The 17120-nt window shown below is 43.4% G+C and overlaps 1 protein-coding gene across 3 annotated transcripts in view; it reads right to left on the reverse strand.

Moving 5' to 3' along the window:
• The window catches only part of fam193b (family with sequence similarity 193 member B), a 69861-nt gene extending 53345 nt beyond the window's left edge, over positions 1–16516 (reverse strand). For all 3 annotated transcript variants that reach the window (XM_078550633.1, XM_078550632.1, XM_078550631.1), the window contains exon 1: positions 16250–16516. In XM_078550633.1, coding sequence (XP_078406759.1) covers positions 16250–16441 — 192 coding nt within the window. In that variant the 5' untranslated portion in view covers positions 16442–16516. The remainder of the gene's footprint in view (positions 1–16249) is intronic.
• Positions 16517–17120: the final 604 nt, after the last annotated feature.

Consider the following 17120-nt stretch of genomic DNA (forward strand, 5'->3'; position numbering starts at 1 on the left):
CAAGCAGAGCTATTCCATTTACGTGTACAGGGTGCTGACCTAGGTCCACCCTGCCACCAGGATCTTGTCCAAGGCCATGAGTGTTATGAATTCCTTCGTTGTCGACATTTTCGAGCGCATCGCCTCCAAGGCGTCGCACCTCATTCACTACAACAAGCGCCACACCATCTCGGCCCGGGAGATCCAGAGCGCCGTCCGCCTCACGCTGCCGGGGGAATTGGCCAAACACACCGTCTCCGAAGGCACCAAAGTGATCACCAAATACAACAACTCCGTTTAGGAAGACAATTCTAAAGATTATAAAGTCAGAAGTGATGATGTTTGCTGACAACAGCAGAGTGCCAATAGCATCCAAAATTCCTCAGATAATAAAGTGGTCCTTGCGCAAAAGCAGTGAGACCTGAACAACATTCAGGCTTGGGGTTACAAGTGGCAAGGCACATTTGCATCACACAAGTGCTAGGCAATGACCACATCCAACAAGAGAGAAGCTAACTATGTCCTTCTGACAGCATTACCATTGCTTAACCTCCCCCACCATAAACATTGAGAGTTACCAATTGATGAGTGACCTAACTCAACCAGCTACGTAAATACTATGACCACAAGAGGAGATCACAGGTTGGGGGTTCTGAGAGTAACTCACCTCCTGACTTCTCAAAGCCGGTCCACCATCTACTAGGCACAAGTCAGGAGTGTGACAGAATACTCTCCACTTGCCCGGGTTAGTGCAGCTCCAAAAAACAATCAAGAAACTCAACACCATCCAAGAGAAATCTGCCCATCTAATTGGCACCCCATTCACCATCTTAAGCAATCACTCTCTCCACCAGTGGCAGCTGTATATACCATCTACAAGACGCAGTGCAGCAGCTCACCAAGGCTCTTTTGACAGCACCTTCCAAACCTGTGACCTCTACCACCTAGAAGGCCAAGGTTAGCAGGAGCGTGCAGATTCCCCTCCAAGTCACACACCAACTAGATCGTCATTCCTTCACTATCACTGGTTCAAAATCCTGGAACATTCGCCATTACAGCACCGTGGGTGTACCTATGACACATGGACCATGGTGGCTCATCATTTTCTCAAGGACAATTATTCTCAATTCTCAAGAGAAATGCTGGCTTGCCAACAATGCCCACACTCCATGAACAATTTTTTTAAAAATCCTTTGCTGCAGCATTATCAGTTTGTGACAGTAATTTCAGCAACTTGCCACTCATGTTAAGATTTTAAATTTTTTTGCAAGGTCAAGTGTAACATCGTTGGATGACCTGGCACAACAAATTATGAACCTCAGTCCAATGACTTATCACTTGAAAGATCATTAATTGTATTGGGCACAATTCATCTTTCAACAAACTGTATGGGATTAACTGCCCTTACTCTCTGCAAATTATTTTGAATTGCTTCCTTCATAGTAACGCATTAGATACTTTTTCTATGTTAATGTTGAGCTATTAAGTGGGATGATGCTTCTAATTTTGTTTTTCAAGTTGGGGAGTGAGGAAAGTGACAAAAGTGAATCTGTTCGGAGATACTGCTGTTGACAAAGTTACCTAAACGTATAGTTTATTGAAATTTTGCGCCTAAATGACTGCACTGATCAGAAGGAGTAACTGTACTCGAGTGAGAGAGAGGGATTGATGGTCCACAGGACTATTAACAATTATCCATTGTTTTGTTGTATCTCTTTAACCTCAAATGAAATTACCAGGTTCAATGCCATAATGTATGGACAGATAAGTTCTATGTGATAGGCATTTAATTTGCAGCAGCCCTCAGGTCTTTGCACCTTCCCAATTTAATCTGCCTTAAAAGTGATATTATGATTAATTACCTGAGTTCAGTTGTGCCCCAGTTAGCTTTCATGGAGCTTACATTTCAAAATAATACAATAAAGCTCAATTTATCTTCCATTTTCTCAGGTGGGTGAAACCACCTCCCAGTGTGGCACCAAGCCAAAAACTGGCTTTTAATTATCAGTCTCAATTGGGGCATCAGTTGAGTTCTAACATTCACCTCACTAACCTGGTTTTGATGGGGTCAAGAAAAATTCAATATGAAATCTCAATTGCTATCTAGTAAGACGCCTGGGAAATGCACTTGCAAGGGCAACACACAATATGGACTTCAGTACAATGCTTACATGATTGAATAGTCCACTGCCGAGGTTTTTTTAAAACACAGACATGTGGCCACTTAGATGAGATACCAGAGGAATACAGGTCACTACAGAACCATTACCTAGCAAGAGCTAGCTCCATTGTGGGCAAAAATGGGAATAAGACAAAAAAGAAATAAAAAAGACCACAGATCCCAATGTAAGACACTTAAAAGACACATGTACACAACTGCAGCAAACACCATTTGTGACTTTGATATTTTACATGCAACATTAAGGGTCATCCATTACATTAACAATAATACACTGAGGCTGCACAACATCCTGTATGTATGCCATATAAGCCAGCTAGATATGTACAATTTGTTCAAATTCTGATCTAGATAAAGCATTTTACTACCTCTTGCCTGGTTAATCAAAATGATTATGGCAATGGCCTTGCAAACAATGCTTTGAACTAACATATAGAAAATACATTTGCATTAGTTTCTGATCCAGGCACACTAAAAACATTTGTACAAAAGTTTTCCTTTTTTGAGCAGTATGAAACATAACATTTAATTTGTGGCTAATGAGTGTATAAATGTACTAAGCTCAATTTAGTACAGGTGCCTTGTCCCAAAATACTGTTAGGTGCTCAGTCTGGTAGACCTATGGTACCCACGTCCATTTATTAGCAAGATGACTTGCTTATTTAATTCTATAAATAGGATTCAGTTCACAAGGTCAAACCTATTGTAATATTTTATGCATATGTACATTTGTAGAATACTATTTTGCTTATCTTTTGCACATGGAATATTTAAATCATGAGATATAAGAAATTACAGTAACTTAAGTTATCAGCATCTTTAAAAAAAAAATCAAATTTTCAACATAGTAATACCATCACCTGGTGGTAATTGCTGACTGGTGCCATGACTTGCTCCAAGTCATACTTCATAAACCGAGATGTAGAAAGCCAATGAGATGCTAGGTGCAGGGGTGGGGTGGGGTGAGGAAGATTTCTGTGAACACCATGTAAAGAAGATGTGGTTTGCATGACTTAAAGTACCTGAGGAACCTTGAATGAGAAAGCATCAACAGTTTGGTCAACGTGTACAAGAAGAAATATTAGGTGCTTGTGATAAAGGGGCAGCAATAATAATGGGTGATTTTAATCTACATATAACCTGGAAAAATCAGACTGGCAGTAGTAGTAAGGATGAGGAGTTCATAGAATGTTTTCAAGATAGATTTTAGAGCATCACGTTCTGAAACCAACCAGAGAGTAGGTTATATTAGACTTGGTAGTTTGTAATGTGACAGAATTAATTAATGACCTCAGAGAGAAGGCACCTTAGTTAGCAGCGGCCACAATTTGACTGAATTTTACATCCAGTTTGAAAGGGAGAAGAGTGGGTCTCAGACTAGTATTTTAAACTTAAATAAGGGCAACTATGTGGGCATGAATGCTGAGCTAGCTGAAGTGAACTGGGATACTAGGCTGGGGATAGATCAACAGAGGCGCAGTGGCACACTTTTAAGGGGATTTTTCAGAATATTCAGAATAGGTATATTCCGACCATAAAGGAAAATTCTAAGGGCAGGACCCACCATCCGTGGTTAACTAAAGTAGTTAAGGAAAGCATCAAACTTAAGGAAAAAGCAAATAACTGTGCAAGGATGAGTGGCAGGTCAAATGATTGGTCAGAATATAATGAACAGCAGAGAATGACGAAAGGTTAATCAGGTAAAATAAATTAGAGTACGAGAGGAAGCTAGCTGGAAATGTAAAAAGGGGCAGCCAGAGTTTCTACAGATATTTAAAATGCAAAAAAGTAGTGAGTATAGAGGGTGACAATGGAGGAAGGGGGGTGTGGGCGGGGGCGATGGCATAGTGGTATTATCGCTGGACAAGTAATCCAGAGGCCCAGGGTAATGCTCTGGGGACCCGGGCTTGAATCCCTCCATGGAAGATGGTGGAATTTGAATTCAATAAAAATCTGGAATTAAAAGTCCAATGATGACCATGAAACCATTGTCGATTGTTGTAAAAACCCATCTGGCTCACTAATGTTCTTTAGGGAAGGAAATCTGTCGCCCTTACCTGGTCTGGCTTACATGTGACTTGTGGTTGACTCTTACACTCGGAAATGGCCTAGCAAGCCATTCAGTTGTAACAAACTGCTACAAAGACAAAAAAAAAACGGCGGTACATGGTAATCAGCAGGAGGTTTCCTTGTCCATGTTTGACCTGATGCCATGAGACTTCATGTCAATGGAACAGGACGGACCACCTGACATCGACCTAGGCACTGGAAACGACAATGGCAATCACAGCCCAGTCGACCCTGCAAAGTCCTCCTTACTAACATCTAGGGGCTAGTGCCAAAATTGGGGAAGCTGTCTCACAGACTAGTCAAGCAACAGCCTGACATAGCCATCCTGACGGAATCATACCTTACAGATAATGTCCTAGACTCCACCATTACCAACCCTGGGTATGTCCTGTCCCTGCGGCAGGACAGACCCAGCAGAGGTGGCAGCACAGTGGTATACAGTCGGGAGGGAGTTGCCCTGGGGGCCCTCAACATCGACTCCGGACCCCATGAAGTCTCATAACATCAGGTCAAACGTGGAAAAGGAAACCTCCTGCTGATTACCACGTACGGCCCTCCCTCAGCTGATGAATCAGTGCTCCACCATGTTGAACATCACTTGGAGGAAGCACGGAGGGCGGCAAAGGAGCAGAATGTACTCCTGGTGGGGGACTTCAATGTCCAACACCAAGAGCATCCATGAGACACCGTGGGCCATCAGCAGCAGCAGAATTGTACTGTCTGTAACCTCATGGCCCGGCATACCCCTCACTCTACCATTACCATCAAGCCAGGGGATCAATCCTGGTTCAATGAAGATTGCAGGAGGGCATGCCAGCAGCACCAGGCATACCTAAAAAATGAGGTGCCAACCTGGTGAAGCTATAACACAGGACTACTTGCATGCCAAACAGTATAAGCAGCAAGTGATAGGCGGAGCTAAGTGATCCCACAACCAACGGATCAGATCTAAGCTCTGCAGTCCTGCCAAATCCAGTCGTGAATGGTGGTGGACAATTAAATAACTCACTGGAGGAGGCGACTCCACAAATATCTCCATCCTCAATGGAGGAGGAGCCCGGCACAGCAGTGCAAAAGGTGAGGCTTAAGCATTTGCAACAATCTTCAGCCAGAAGTGCCGAGTGGTTGATCCACCTCGGCCTCCTCCGGAGGTGCCCAGCATCACAGATGCCAGTCTTCAACCAATTCGATTCACTCCATGTGATATCAAGAAGCGGCTGAAGGCACTGCATACTTGCAAAGGCTATGGGCCCTGACAACATTCCGGCAACAGTACTGAAGACTTGTGCTCCAGAACTTGCCGCGCCACAAGCCAAGCTGTTCCAGTGCAACACTGGCATCTACCCAGCTATGTGGAAAATTGCCCAGGTATGTCCTGTACACAAAAAGCAGGACAAATCCAACCCAGCCAATTATCACCCCAGTCTACTCTCCATCAACAGTAAAGTAATGGAAGAGGTCATCAACAGTGCTATCAAGCGGCACATGCTTAGCAATAATCTGTTCACTGATGCCCGGTTTGGGTTCCGCCAGGGCCACTCAGTGCCTGACCTCATTACAACCTTGGTTAAAACATGGACAAAAGAGCTGAACTCCCAAGGTGAGGTGAGAGTGATGCCCTTGACATCAAGGCAGCATTTGACCGAGTGTGGCATCAAGGAGCTCTAGCAAAACCGGAGTCAATGGGAATCAGGGGGAAAACTCTCCACTGGTTGGAGTCATAGCTAGCACAAAGGAAGATGGTTGTGGTTGTTCGAGGTCAGTCACCTCAGCTCCTGGACATCACTGTAAGAGTTCCTCAGGGTAGTGTCCTAGGCCCAACCATCTTCAACTGCTTCATCAATGACCTTCCTTCCATCACAAGGTCAGAAGTGGGGACGTTCGCTGATGATTGCACAATGTTCAGCACCATTCACGACTCCTCAGATGCTGAAGCAGTCCATGTCCAAATGCAGCAAGGCCTGGACAATATCAAGGCTGGGGCTGACAAGTAGCAAATAAAATTCGCATCACACAAGTGTCAGGCAATGACCATCTCCAACAAGAGAGAATCCAACCATCGCCCCTTGATGTTCAACGGCATGACCATCACTGAATCCCCCACTATCAACATCCTGGAGGTTACCATTGACCAGAAGCTGAACTGGACTGGGCATATAAATACTGTGGCTACAAGAGCAGGTCAGAGGCTAGGAATCGTGTGACGAGTAACTCACCTCTTGACTCCCCAAAGCCCGTCCATCATCTACAAGGCACAAGTCAGGAGTGTGATAGAAACATAGAAAATAGGAGTAGGCCATTCGGCCCTTCGAGCCTGCTCCGCCATTCATTATCATGGCTGAACATCCAACTCAATAGCCTGCTCCCACTTTCTCCCCATATCCTTTGATCCCTTTCACCCCAAGAGCTATGTCTAACTCCTTCTTGAAAACATACAATGTTTTGGCCTCAACTACTTTCTGTGCTATTGAATTCCACAGGCTCACCACTCTCTGGGTGAAGAAATTTCTCATCTCAGTCCTAAATGGTCTACCCCATATCCTCAGACTGTGGCCCCTGGTTCTGGACTCCCCCACCATCAGGAACATCTTTCCTGCATCTACTCTGTCTAGTCCTGTTAGAATTTTATAGATTTCTATAAGATCCCAGCTCATTCTTCTGAACTCCAGCGAATATAATCCTAACCGACTCAATCTCTCCTCATATGTCAGTCCCGCCATCTCAGGAATCAGTCTGGTAAACCTTCGCTGCACTCCCTCTGCAAGAACATCTTTCCTCAGATAAGGAGCCCAAAACTGCACACAATATTCCTAGTGTGGTCTCTCCAAGGCCCTGTATAATTGCAGCAAGTCATCCCTGCTCCTGTACTCGAATCCTCTCGTTACGAAGACCTACATACTATTTGCCTTCTTTACTGCCTGCTGCATCTGCATGCTTACCTTCAGTGACTGGTGTAAGAGGACACCCAGGTCTCATTGCACATTCTCCCCTCTCAATTTATACCCGTTCAGATAATAATCTGCCTCCCTGCTTTTGCTACGGAAGTGACATTTATCCACATTATACTGCATCTGCCATGCATTTGCCCACTCACTCAGCTTGTTCAAATCACACTGGAATACTCCCCACTTGCCTGGATGAATGCAGCTCCCACAACACTGAAGAAGCTGGACACCATCCAGGACAAAGCAGCCCGCTTGATTAGCACCACATCCACAAACATTCGCTCCCTCCACCACCAACACACAGTAGCAGCTGTGTGCGCCATCTACAAGATACACTGCAGGAATTCACCATGGCTCCTTCAACAGCACCTTCCAAACTCACAACCACTGCCATCTAAAAGGACAAGGGCAGCAGATAGATGGGAACACCACCACCTGGAAGTTCTCCTCCAAGTCACTCACCATCCTGACTTAGAAATATATCGCCGTTCCTTCATTGTTGCTGGGTCAAAATCCCAGAACTCTCTCCCTAACAACACTGTGAGTGTACATAGACCACATGGGCTGCAGCAGTTCAAGAAGGTAGCTCACCACCACCTTCTCAAGGGCAGCTAGGGATGGGCCAGCCAGCGAAGCCCACATCCCGTGAATGAATAAAAAGTTAATAGTAGATAATAAAGAAATGGCAGATGAAAATAAATAAATATTTTCTTTCTGTCTTCACCAAAGGGGATACAAAAATCATTCCAGTAATAGCTGTAAATCAGGTGGTGGAAGGGAGAGGGGAACTTGGTGAAATTACAAACACGGAAGAGGTACTGAGCAAACCAATGGAGCTGTGAGCTGACAAGTCTCCGGGTCCTGATGGACTTCATCTTAGGGTCTTAAATGAGGTGGTTAATGAAGTATTAGATGCATTGGTGTTAATTTTCCAAATTCATGAGATTCTTGCAAACGTTCCATCAGACTGGAAAGTAGCTATTATAACCTATCTATTGAAGAAGGGAGGGAGACAAAAAAACAGGAAACTATCAGCCAGTTAGCCTGAAGTCTGTCATGGGGAAGGTACTAGAATCAATCATTAAGGAAGTCATAGCTGGGTACTTAGAGAAATTCAAGGTAATAAGGGAGAACCAGCATGGTTTTATGAAAGAGAAATAACGTTTAACCTATTTATTAAGATTTCTTTGAAGGGGTAACATGTGCTGTGGATAAATGGGAGCTGCAGGCAGACTGGGCTTGTATCCACTGGAGATTAGAAGAGTGGGGAGTGACTTGATTGAAGTAAGAAAGATCCTGAATGGTATTGACAAGGTGTATATGCAAAGGATGTTTCCTCTTGTGGGTGAGTCCAGAACTGGTAGGGCAGAGATGAGGAGAATTTTTTTCTGCTGAGGGTTGTGCGACTTTGGAGCTCTTTGCCTCCAAAGGCAGTGGAGGCGGGGTCATTGAATGTTTTTAAGACAGAGGTAGATGGATTTCTGTTAGGCGAGGAAACCAAAAGTTATCGAGGTAGATGGGAATGTGAAATTCAGAACACAAACAATCAGCCATGATCTTATTGAATGGCGGAGCAGGCTCAAGGGACCGAATGGCCTACTTCTGCTCCTATTTTGTATGCTCGTATTTCTCAGAAGTCTTTGATGCACTTGAACGTCACTAGATTCATCCGAGGCTCGGCAACCATCTTAGTCAATGTACTATACATCAATGGCTTTTAAACATTTTTGTTTGAAGGCATTGTATAGACACTAGTGCATTCCCGGAATCCCCTTCCTCCCTCCACTCATCCTGAAGCAAAACCCAGCAATAGAAATATCTACTAAGTATACTGCTAAAGAAATCTATCAACTTGGTATTTGGAGAATCCTGCAAACCCAGCTTTCTAATGTTCTTTATGAATTTTCCTGAGTTACTAAACTCCATAAAGAAAACTTTGGCCTTTAAAGGTCAATGTGGAAAACATAATGGCATATATTTGAATCAAAAATCCCTTATCTGCTGTAAATTACTGCTGAAACCAGCATTCAATCTTAAAATTACACGTCACAAGATGCACAAATGCAAAAGCAAAGACAACAATTTGGTAACACGGTTTAGAATACATGGGCAATTGCAATAATTTATTCCTTGCCTTTTTAAGTTTACTATTGATGCATCCATTGAGTTGGCAGGAGAATCCATCATTCATTAATTCATTGCTCTGAGAATAAAAAAATGTGAAACATTTGTTCTGCTTATTTCTACTGCTCTGCATATGCACATACTGCACACACCTCATTACAGCAACTCATCGCAGGAAAAATAGCAGTCATCTATGACACTAAGTCCCTACAGATAAATAAAGTCATTTTCACAACGTGTAAAATAAGTCACGGTATGGTACAATGGGAACCCCCAAATTTTGTTCCTACACATATGGAACAACATAATCTGGCACTGGAATGACGAGAAAAATAGTAGAACTATCTGAATGTAATCTTTTGTCCACTGTGAAGCTGATTTAAGTCAGGCAGAAGAAAACTGATGTTGGACAACACAACATCACATGCAAGGCTTTATTGCACAAAAGTTCAGATGACATTAATGACAGTTTCTATATAATGGAACAACTGAGTTTCTCCAAAAATAGCTGCCATACAAATCAAGCTAACATAACTGGAGGCCCTGCCCTAAATGCCCAGTGTCTCTTTTGATTGCTAAATCTCGCTCCTTTATGAAAATTAATTGAAACCTACTGTATATATTAACAGAACAATCAATTTAACTACCTGAGAAAATTCATTCGTGAAATAAGGTGGTTGAATGACCTGTTATCTTCCATTTCATCCTTGCCTTACTTTCTCTACCAATTCTCCCCATAATTGGTCAATACTAATACAAAAGTCAACAGATTGATACCAAACATAATCCGCCTGATGGAAACTTCTGCCTGACCTGAGAAAAACACTTGAAAATAATAGCTGCAGTGAACCCACAGAAGTTCCACTAAAGGACAGTCATTCAACCATCCGCCATCTAGTTAACTCTAACACAGTTGGGACCTCCAGCAAACCCTGTTCTCCAACACCTGCAATTTTTCCAGAAGATAAAGTTGCAGAAGACTCTGAGTTTTAACAATAGATAAATCATTGAGCTGAAGAACTCTCATTCGGGAATGCAAATTCCACAAGTTTGTGATTCACCTTAAAGTATGTTGTAATGTTGCTGCTCAATTTAACCCACCACATGCAAGAAGAATGAATCTTCACATCTTAATCTGGAAAAATAAAACAGCATTTCTGTGCATCTCAAATCAGTCCACTTGTCAAATACTAGCCATAAAATGTAACATGTTATTGGGGTGGATGGCAAGCAGTGCAGGTAAATATCTTGTGAAAACAGACCTTTTATTCCACACAAAACTCAATACAGTTATAGGATCAGCATTCTGTGACTGACTGTCAACAGAGGTTGTTGTGAAATTTGTTTCAAATTCAACTAGGCCCAATTCAGAGGCAAGTCTCTCTTTGATGCCATTTTGAACAGTTGAATGGCCTCAAAGCAGCTGCAGCACTCCACGGTCTCATTCACAGCTTTTCCTCCTCCACTCATAACATGGGCCACCACTGGATGTGAATAAATGTGTGAACATCTGAATCAATGTAGCATACAAACATCTGAATTTTTTTAATCATTCATGGGATGTGGGCGCAGCTGGCTAGGCAACATTTATTGGCCATTCCCCAATTGCTCTCGAGGTGGTGGTGAGTTGTCTTCTTGAACTGCTGCAGCCTACATGGTGTTGGTACAACCCACATGGATGCTAGGGAGAGAATTCTAGGATCGTGCCCCAAAGAAAGTGAAGGAACAGCAATATATGGTGAGTGGCTTCGGCGGGGGGGGACACTTCCAGGTGGTGCTGTTCCCATCTGTCTGCTCCCTTGCCTTCCTAGGTGGTAACTGTCGTGGGTTTGGAAGGTGCTGCCTAAGGAGCCTTGGTGAGTTCCTGCACCACATCTTGTAGATGGTACACACTGCTGCCAGTTGGTGGTGGAGGGAGTGTATGTTTCTGGATGGGGTGCCAATCAAGCGGGCTGCTTCGTCCTAGATGGCGTCAAGCTTGAGTGTTGTTGGAGTTGCACTCATCCAGGCAAGTGGAGGGGGTTCCATCACACTCCTGACTTATGCCTTGTAGATGGCGGACAGGCTATGGGGGGGTCAGGCGAGTTACTAGCTGCAGGACTCCTAGCCTCTGATCTACTCTTGTAGCCTCTGGCCTACTCTTGTAGCCACAGTATTTATATGGCTGGTTCAGTTCAGTTTTTTGGTCAATGGTAACCCCCACCATGATGTTGATAGTGGGGGATTCAGTGATGGTAATGTCATTGAATGTCAAAGGGCAATGGTTAGATTGTCTTTGAGACAGTCCCATTGTCTGGCACTTGTGTGGCGTGAATATTACTTGCCACTTGTCAGCCCAAGCCTGGATATTGTCCAGGTCTTGCTGCATTTGGACATGGACTGCTTCAGTATCTGAGGATGGTCGTGAATGGTGCTAAACATTGTGCGATCATCAGCGAACATCCCCACTTCTGACCTTATGATGGAAGGTCAGTCATAGATGAAGCAGCTGGAGATGGTTGAGCCTAGGACACTACCCTGAGGAACTCCTGAACTTAAATGATTGACCAACAACCACAACCATCTTCCTTTGTGCTAGGGCTGACTCCAACCAGCGAAGAGTTTTCCCCGATTCCCGTTGACTCCAGTTTTGCTAGGGCTCCTTGATGCCACAATCGGTCAAATGCGGCCTTTAATGTCAAGGACAGTCACTCTCACTTCACTTCTCGAATTCAGCTTTTTTGTCCACTTTTGAACCAAGACTGTAATGAGGTCAGGAGCTGAGCGACCCTGGCGGGCCTCAAACTGAGCATCAGCGAGCAGGTTATTGTTAAGCAAGTGATGCTTGATAGCACTGTTGATGCCCCTTCCATTACTTTACTGATGATCAGAGTAGACCAATGGGACAGTAATTAGCCAGGTTGTATTTGTCCTGCTTTTTGTGTACAAGACATAACTAGCAATTTTCCACATTGCCGGGTAGACGCCATTTTTGTAAACATATTTACAGGCTGATTTGAAAAATGCACCAATCTTTAAATTATGCATTTGTACTCAAAACAACTTGGGCCAATCCAACAGTCAAGATTAGGTCAGAGGACCTCTCTACAAAGAGGCCTTAACAAAAAATGTACCAGCCATACTTTTTAGCATTCGGGAATCCAAAGATTTGTATGACAGCATGAAACAGATTTGGGTTGAACATCACTAATGAACCACTAATTGAACACCTCTCGTTATGGAAAAGCTCATCTTTCAGCAATTACACCATTGAGTTTAATTATGCATAAATGTTTTTTTCATAAAATCCTCACTTTCTGAACAAGTTGAAGGCTGGGATAATTCCACCATTTGTTTAATTTGTTATTCTCTTGAATGCCCAAACCAAACTGAGCAGGCTCAATTACTTGCAGGTGATTATTTCTAAGAATGCATGAAAGACACCAAAATTATTTTTTCCACCCTCCCCTGTTGATCATTAGACACCACCCACTGCACAAACACCCCCACACACAACAAATACAACATACCAAATTACTTCCTTTCTTGCATGTCAGATCTGATGCCAGCAATCATTCTGCAAAGATTGGTTTAGTTTGCAAGATGCACACCAGGATTAGGGAATGGTGCTTTAAAACAGAAATAAGTTATGCCATAGAGTGGTGGGGGCCTTGGCAATTTCCTGACTTCAGCTAAGTTCTCAGAAGTTGGAAGCTGCTGCAAAAAAGACTAGGTGCTTACCCATAAAAACCATAGGGTCATCACTGACAGGCCTCACGCACTGATCTTTTTCTCATTATATCACACAGGTGCCTGGGAAGATGTTTCCATCCCATGCTTTCAGCAGAGGTAGTATATATTTAGGCAAGACTCAGAAGGAGGTGGAAGAATAAAACTTTGCACTAAAAAAGTTAAAATTGAGCAATATAGCAGGAACCATGGCTTGTGTTCAGTGATCAAAGTTAAAAGGGAGACAGAGCTCTTACTCAGAAGCAACAATTCAAATGCATCCTAGTAGACAAGATAAATGTAACTGTTGTATCAACTATGTTTTTAAAAAGTAACGCACATTTATCTCTTGCAAATCTCTTCACTATCTAAAGATCATGCTTAATGTTAATTCCCAAAAAGACTTGCTACTGAACTGAAGCCAATCTCTGTGTACAGAATTAAAGGTGGTGGAACCAAACATATGATGTCTGATTTGATGTTACCAATCCAGTTCAATATTTGAGACAAATCAACTTGTATATAGTTGACTAGGCACAATGATACAGTCATCATACTTGTCCCAGACTAAGCAGGTACCACTATTCTATCACTAGGCAAAACCCACACTCGTCTTCTACATTGGTACGCCAATCATGATGTAACAGCAGAGCAACAATGGCTTGATCTCAATCTCAGTTTAACTCCTAAATTGCAAGAAGCCAGATACCTCCACACAGCCAAATAAGAGAAACTTGGGCAATTATTTCATATGCTGCTGTTGATGCAGATTCCAACAGCTGGCTCAGGCAAGTATTGGCAAAGGCCTGAATGATAGCCAACAGAATGGGAGATGATTTAATAGCAAAACAAGGCCAAAAAAAGGCAGGTGTGGGACATACATTTCTTGTAGATGTAGGTCAGTGCCAGCTAAGCCCTCCAATCACCAGCAACCTCATTTTAATCGGGTGTTTTTTGTGAAGTGCCACTCTTCCCAACTTGGCCAACCTAAGGAAAAGTACCAGCTGGTACAGTAAAGAGCAGATTTTACAACAATGGCTGGACTGCAGCAGCAGTTTAAAAATCAAGAGTAGAAATTCATGTTCCAATCAATAAATCATAACTTACAGGCTCAACATACACTCCACAGCATTGTTTTAAAATCAGAGTTTGAATTAAAGTGTACGGATAAAACATGCTGTATCTGCCAGACCAGCTGCTGTGGCAACCAGCTGGTGTTACAATGAGCAAGCACACAGCTCCACACCACTCAGATTAAAATACCACTGAGTAGAGAAGCTGCTGGGGAAGAGCACCGTAGAAACTGGACTGTGGTGTGAAAACTGGGGAAGGATGCAGCACCTTGACAGATCACTTGCCTTAACTTTAGCATACATATGGAATACACAAATTTAGATAGAAAATCAACCTGGGTAACACCAGCTTGATTTAGTTGGAGCTCATGAGCAAGTGTCTGACACGTTTTATTTCAGTCACTTGTGCATAGAATACAGTTTCAGGAGATCAAAGCTGGTTACATGTGACTTTTCGGGTACCACCTCCCTACTATAAACAGACACACTGGCAAATGTGCACCAGACAAACATCTAAATTTCCAGTTTTATTGACTTGGCTAAAGTTTAACAGAATGACAAAACTCCTTAAAAAAATTGAAAATTGACCACTGATAAAAAAAATATATACGTGGCAGCAGCTTACATTTATATAGTGCTTTTAATGTAGCAAAACATCCCTAAGCGCTTTAACAGGAGCGCAATCAAAAACAATTTCACATCAAACCTCACAAGGTCGTTTTAGGGCAGGTGATCAAAATCTTGTCAAAGAGTTGAATTTTAAGGGGCATCTGAGGGGCAGAGACAAGTGCAACTATGACTAGTAAAACACCACCTTGGGTACATGTAGGACCAAGTTTGAGACACTGGGTGCATTCCATCCATAACCCTTCACCACTTACTGCTTAACACTGAAGAAGAAATTGATATAATAACAACTATTATTATAATCAGTTCACCAGATTTATAATCAATCCATGGAAGTAGTATATAATATTTTTCCTGGTCTGTATGTGGCTCCATTTATAGTTTTCCACCCTTCAAAAGGAGACTTTGTACACATAATTTCAATAGTAGAACTGGGATACCATGCAGCACGACATACTGTCCACAATTATTTGTATTTGTAACAATTATTAGACAACTGATAATGCCCATTACAATGTAATTTACCTCTGCATATTAATACCCAGTGAAGAGGGGAAAAAGGAAAACTGAGTGCTATAAATTCAAAATTAAAACTCTGCAATCAGGCAGCATTAAATAATCAGTGTCTGAAAGAATAAATGATTAGTATTGAAGTACAGGTCTTCATTAGAATTGGTGATTCAATTCTGAAAACCCAATACCCAAACTACCCTTCATTTTCAGATGCTGATCAGCCTGCCGTGCCATTTCCAACCTTTTGTGTTTTTATTTCTTACTCACGTTCTTGTCAATCCAAAGCAATAAGCTCAAAATCCACAGTTGTACTAGAAATTATCCACAACTAGCAATGGACTGAAAGGGCTCAATTGATTTAGTGACTGACTGCTAAGATGCTGTCCTGCTCAAGTGAACTTAGAACAGCGCAATAATGAACTGACAAAAGTAAACTACATTTACCAACACACCAATGGACACAAATGTTGCACTAATTCAAAATTAGTCAGTTCCATGTCAAAGTGATGGCAATAAAAAAATGACCCCCCAAGTCGACCAATGAATACATCCGATCCTCGTGTGTATTTTACAAGTTGAAAGGCACACCTTGTAACAAAGAGGTCGGTTTCAGTTTCCATTGCTTTTTGCAGGGCAAACTGGTTACTGTTATGAGTTTATCCACTGAGAATCAGAAACACAGCCTTTGAAAGAATGCTTATGTATAAATATTAAACAGATTTAGGCAGTGAAAGGGTTTAGACGGTGCAGTGTTGAGCATCATCGTCTCCATTTGCTTCAGGTAGATGCGGGTTCCCTCTTCGACAGTCAATAGACTAGAGCTGACCCCAGCCTGAGAGACCCGACCCACCCACTCCCAAGCCCCTGACAATCCGTCCAGCTCCACACCTCCCATCACAAAACCAACAGCGGAATAAATTCAAATGTTGCTGAACCGCGGCGAATGGGGCTGCTCGCCGCAATCCACTGCCCGTCCCAAACACACACACGGCCCCTTCCCGGACCCCGGGGGGTGGGAGCCTGCTCTTTACCTGCTCCCCGCTCCAGCCTGGGCCCGGCTCCATCCCCGCCCGCGGCTGCTCGCCCTGCGCCGGGCTCGGCGCTTCCTCAGCCGGACTGGGGCTGCGGCTCTCTCCCGGGACTGCGCTGCTGCCGCCGTTTCCCGACCCCCGTTTGTTCTTCTTCCTTCGACCGGCGACGCGTTTCTCTTCGGCGCAGCTCATTCCTGGCTCCGGTTTCACTCACTCACTCACCCTCCGCCCGCGGCTCCGCCACAAACAGCTCGCGCTCCAGGGAAACAGAATCCAATATGGCGGCCAGCGAGCGGGGACTGGGGGATGGGAAGGCTGACGTCAACCGGAAGCAGGCAAAAAAAAAGGCGCCCCATCTGTCACAAGTAAATGCGGTGCGGCCGCCGCCATCTTTCATGCAGGCAGCAGGTGGCTCCATCCAGCTGCAGTTTGTTCCAAGTGATTTAAACCGAACATACAGCCATGGCGATGCATCGATTATAACACTGAAACATTCAGCCCAATCAGTCTATGTCGGCATTTCCTCTCCATACAGCAAATACGCCTAACTACATTTACCCAACCTCTACCCATGCCCTTCATCTCCCTGTTTCATTCAACCACTTAACATCTAATCTTGATCACTGACAATAGTTTCGCCCATTAGCCCTGGAAGTGATTCCACAGCCTCACAAAAGAGACTTCTCCTGCCTCACATCCTCAGTGCTCTTACTAAATGTTTAATCTTCTACTTGTTCCTTACTGCTCCTGATCTTGAAGCCCTCCCCAACTACTAGAAGCGGTCTGCTTCTATCTATCCTGCCCATTCTTTGGATTTCTATCGTATAGCTGTGATATCTGCAATGTTCTAATTTTAAAAATTCTAGTCTTT

Source organism: Cetorhinus maximus, chromosome 10, assembly GCF_964194155.1.
Source record: "Cetorhinus maximus chromosome 10, sCetMax3.hap1.1, whole genome shotgun sequence".
Lineage (NCBI taxonomy): Eukaryota > Metazoa > Chordata > Chondrichthyes > Lamniformes > Cetorhinidae > Cetorhinus > Cetorhinus maximus.